This window comes from Austrofundulus limnaeus, unplaced genomic scaffold (genome assembly GCF_001266775.1).
Source record: "Austrofundulus limnaeus strain Quisiro unplaced genomic scaffold, Austrofundulus_limnaeus-1.0 Scaffold470, whole genome shotgun sequence".
NCBI lineage: Eukaryota > Metazoa > Chordata > Actinopteri > Cyprinodontiformes > Rivulidae > Austrofundulus > Austrofundulus limnaeus.
Genome location: NW_013952872.1, coordinates 470,669 through 475,350, shown reverse-complemented (window position 1 = coordinate 475,350; position 4,682 = coordinate 470,669). Strand labels below are relative to the sequence as shown.

Here is a 4,682-nt window from a genome sequence, read left to right as displayed (position 1 = left end):
AGTTTGGATTTTATAAATCACAACCTTGGCGTGAAAAGGGGTGTACACAAGTTTCTGGGTTGATATTGTGCGTACGCAAGTTTTATAAATCCGACCCCAGATCTTGTCTGGTCTTGGAAGTTCAGCAGGGTTGGGCCTGGTTACTGCTTGGATGGAAGTTCCTGTGAATACCAGGTGCTGTAAAATCCATGTAGGAGTTGCACCCACATTGGAACATTAGGTCATCGGTTGCCTTCTATGAGGGATGACAACATTAGTAAGTATATCTCAGGGTAACAATAGGAGTTGCACTCAGTGGTGGTCATGGTTCTGTTAACAGCGAGGCTAACTTTTTGATTACATACAGYATAAGTGTTTTCGCTAGCTTTGGTAACCTTGCAGACCAATTAACTTCCACTAATTTACAACCATAAAAACAGCTATCTACTAAGTTCCTTGAAAATGCTTCCTGACCAGAACATTAAAAAAAACTCTTAAGTTGTTTACATGCAAACGGTTGCTGGAAACGTTGGGGATTTTTGGTTAGACCGAGGATGAGTTTGGGCAAAAACAGCATTCTACCATCAGCCATGGTTGTCCTGATTGATCTACTTGTGTAAAAAAAACTGCAACCCTATATGAGTTCACTTTTTTGTGGTTTCCATAAAAACCTCCATTCTGAGACCTGGATTTAAAAAGCTTCAGTGTCGCCGTGTAAAACCACCAAAACGCTGCAGAAAGGCAGTAATGACTAAGGCAGCGCACTAATTAGCAACAAACAAACCTGCTGATCATCACTAACAACACAAACAGCTTGACGCTACAACAAAGATTGTGCAGTCATGACTCTGATGATGCCTTTCTGCTTTAATCACTTTAAGTTTTAACTACTGGTAACGTGGCGTTGTGTGTTTTTATTTTATGTTCAGGCTGTTTTTGATGTCTTTTTTTCATCAGCCAAGGATTTCATCAGCTGTCTGATGGAAAAAGATCCAACCAAGAGATTCACCTGCGAACAGGCCCTCAGACATCCCTGGTGAGAAAAGCACAGACACCACAAAAGTCACAGAATCGATGCAGTTATTGATGCAATGGCCCAAGTGCTAACAGAAGATTTCTTTTGTGTGAAACCCCAAGGATCGCCGGAGATACGGCTCTCTGCAAGAACATCCACGAGTCAGTCAGCCGACAGATCAAAAAGAACTTTGCCAAGAGCAAATGGAGGGTAACGTTTGTTTACTGCAGTTTATTGCCTGTGGTTTTGGCTCGACTGCAACACACCGTGTTGTTCCACTGCACTTTCTCTAAACTCCTCTGTGTTTAGAAGGTGAATCACTCAGCATTAAAAGTCCGTCTTCCCACATAATGAGGAGTTTCATGTCTAGGTTGTTTATTTTCCTGCAGACATTCTACAACTAAATTTGTAGAACATGGGCAGCTGTATCAGCTAATAACATTTACAATGGTAGGCTCTATTTTTGTTACCTCAAACCCTGAAATTAAATGGAATGAAAGCAATAAATGCAAATAAAATGCATAAAATTGAGGAAAAAACTGTTTTAAATGATGTTAAAACATATGAAGCTGAAAGGAGTGTGTGCATTCACCCCTTTTACTTTGAAGCTCCTTCAGAAGCCACTTAATTAGTTAAATAAGCTCCACTTGTGAACAGTATGTGGATGTGATCACACTGCAGGTCTTTGCTCAGATTCTTTTTTTGTTTTGTAGTGTTTTTTATCAATGTAGAGCATAAGTGTGTCTCAAAGGGGACCTTCACTAAGATTTTTTTAGAACACCAGTCATGTGACTATGTCGGCTCGACATTGGTGCATGTACAAACTTTCGTAGTTTTTGATGATTTAGTTGTGTTTAAATTTAAATAAATTCAGGAAAACAGCATCAAACTCAAATGAGGGGACCACAAAACACTGTGCTACAGTTCTTGTAACAGTGACTCAGGATGCAGCCATCGCCCTACAAGGAAGGAGTATTAATTTTTTCAATAGGAAATCACTTTTCCTAAGCTAAGAGGCTAGGCTAACAGCTGAATTTGAGCAATGGGTCAAACTGAATTTGGCTAGAAAAAAGTGTAACCATGGACTTAACATCAGCGCCAAACATTTTATCGGAGGTAAAAGACCAACACCCGGATCCCGTCTCTGTAAAGTAAATTTTGTCGATAAACAGCTACAGTAAACCTTGTTGTTTTGACTGTAGCCTACTGCTAGCTTTACTTGTAGCATCTCTATACCTCATACAGCGCTTTACTGCAGCCAACACATACAGTGATAATATTAAACCAAAAAAAAAAAAAAATCACCATCATATAGGAATGTGTGATATTAACGATACATGGTAGAAATTATATAAATTTGGCTTATGATAGAGATCTGTAGTCTACCGGCCAACCGTGGTAATTCTTTTTTTGATGACGTAACCGACTGTAGTCAAAACAGAGGAAGTGGGAAGCAGCATGGCTGAGAGCGCAAAGGAAGAGCAAAAAGTTGTAAAACATGAATGATCTTGATCTGGTTTGGGTGTGCAAAAACAAACGCAGAACAACCACGTGACGGCGCGTCGTCTGGTCGGCTGCCGAGCGACCATACTGCCTGCTTTAACCTCCAGCGGGAGGAGCGCGGCACATGTCACGGTCAGACAGCGAGGAGACTGTCAGTGCAGGTGAAGTCAGTGCGAGCCCCAGTGGGACGCACAAAAGCTCGCTGAGTCTAATGGATCTTGTTTCTCCTGCGGTCATAACGCGATGCTATCTCAAGTCGTACAGCAGGGAAGCGCTGTGGGAAAAGGTGACAGTCTGACTGTCTTTCAAAAAAGTAAATAAATAAATAAAACTCTGTAAAGCRTAAACGGAATCATTGCCACCCTGCCAGAGCGCGTACAGAGTAAAACACGTGGAGTGCAGAAAAAGTAATCTGCAAAGTGTGTAGAAAGGAGTAAATACAAGCAATTTGTTTAACGACTTTAAAATGAAGCAGGTGATTGAACAGCAGTAACACAGACCACAAGTTCCAATCACAACATCCAGTGGATACAGATGTTCATTACATTTAAGTTATTGTGTTTATGTTTTTATATATATTGATTTAACCAGTCCTGTCTCATTTAAAGTAGATATTTTAAGGGAGACCTTAAAATTTCCCTTAAAAAGGAGATTTTAAGGTCTAATTTTTTAACACATATGTATTTAAACATTCCACTCAATTAATATGTGATTTATTTATTTTCTATTATAAGTTATACATATCATTATATATATCGTTATCGCCACCCATCATAATGTATATCGTGATATGAATTTTTTGCCATATTGCATATTCCTACCATCATACAAACCTGAACACAGCAGAGCTTGTCTGATGTCAGAGGCTAAGCAGGGTTGGGGCCTGGATAGTACTTGGACAGGAGACTGCCCAGGAATACCAGTTGCTGTAAAAACCTATGTAGGAGTGGTGCCCACATTGGAAACAACTAGCAAGTGAAATTCCTCTTTGACCATATTAGATTATAGAAGGATGCAAGAAAAAAAAATCACCATCAAGTTTCTTTAAGGGATGCAAAAGTGTTGGCTCAAGTGATAAATACACACACACACACACACACACACACACGATCAAGCCATAAGACACTGGTAAAAACGCACAACTTTTTAACAATTCCTCTCACTTTCCAAGTCTCTTGAAGACCTTGACCTTTCAACGGAACTTTTCTGTGATACCTGAATTCTWATGTGCCAAAATTTGCTCTAGGAGCTTCTTTTCTGCTACAGTTTTAACACTGAATCTCTATAGAGAGCGGCAGATAATGTATTTATATGCATGATGTTTCCAGTGAAGGTCCCCATTCAGGGGCTGCAACCTATCTAGACTGTGACCCACATAGACCACGCCCTTCGCAGTCCAGGTAGGCTTCATTAAACACCTGTGAAATGAGACTGTATTTTCTTCAGATGATGTATGTTTGCGTGATCGTGCACTACCCTGTTACCATAGCGCTACATTTCATGTCACATAATGTGTAATAAAAAGTCTTTTCACTGATTTAAACCATGTACATAAATAAATCAAAGCATTAATAATTTGGGTTTAGCTCCAGTATCAGTACTTGTAGTTGCATTTTATTTAACATCTCATGGCAGCAAAAATTTCATCATCTAAGTTGCTAAACTTACATTTCAAAATGAATTCTTTGATCCGTTAYGAATTTCCAAACTCCGCTGTCTTTGTGGCTYRGTGACATAAGCAGCCGACWAATGCAGGCTTCGAAGGAYGCAGCCCCTGACTTGAGACACAGCCCTTGTGGCCTCACACACTGCTGTGTGTACAGAAGTAAATCTGGATGCTACACRTGTTAGCATGTGTGGCTCAATTCAGACGTTGTTAAATCAGGACTTCTAAATTATCATCTGTCGTTCTTGTTTTGTCCAATGTTTGTATTTAATCTGCCTACTCCGGTGAGAAATTGCACATCTGGAACAGGAGTGACTGAAAGTGGAAACTAACTCAAGTACTGATGTCATCATGCARTCAGTACGATCCAACATGTTGGTGTGAACTCTCAATCAGACTTCTGTGTTTTAAGGTTAAATCTGCTTGACGATGATGGAAAAACATCAATATTTGAATCGAGTTGTGTAGCCTTACATCAGCGTTCAGACTGGATTGGAACAATGGGCCTCATGCAAGAAC

The 4,682-nt window shown here is 39.9% G+C and overlaps 1 protein-coding gene across 1 annotated transcript in view; it reads left to right on the top strand.

Moving 5' to 3' along the window:
• Positions 1–4,682, top strand: part of camk1da (calcium/calmodulin-dependent protein kinase 1Da) — a gene marked incomplete at both ends in the record, with an annotated part of 13,563 nt that overhangs the window by 6,686 nt on the left and 2,195 nt on the right. The window contains 2 exon segments of the mRNA XM_014025358.1: positions 937–1,015; positions 1,117–1,204. Coding sequence (XP_013880812.1) covers positions 937–1,015; positions 1,117–1,204 — 167 coding nt within the window.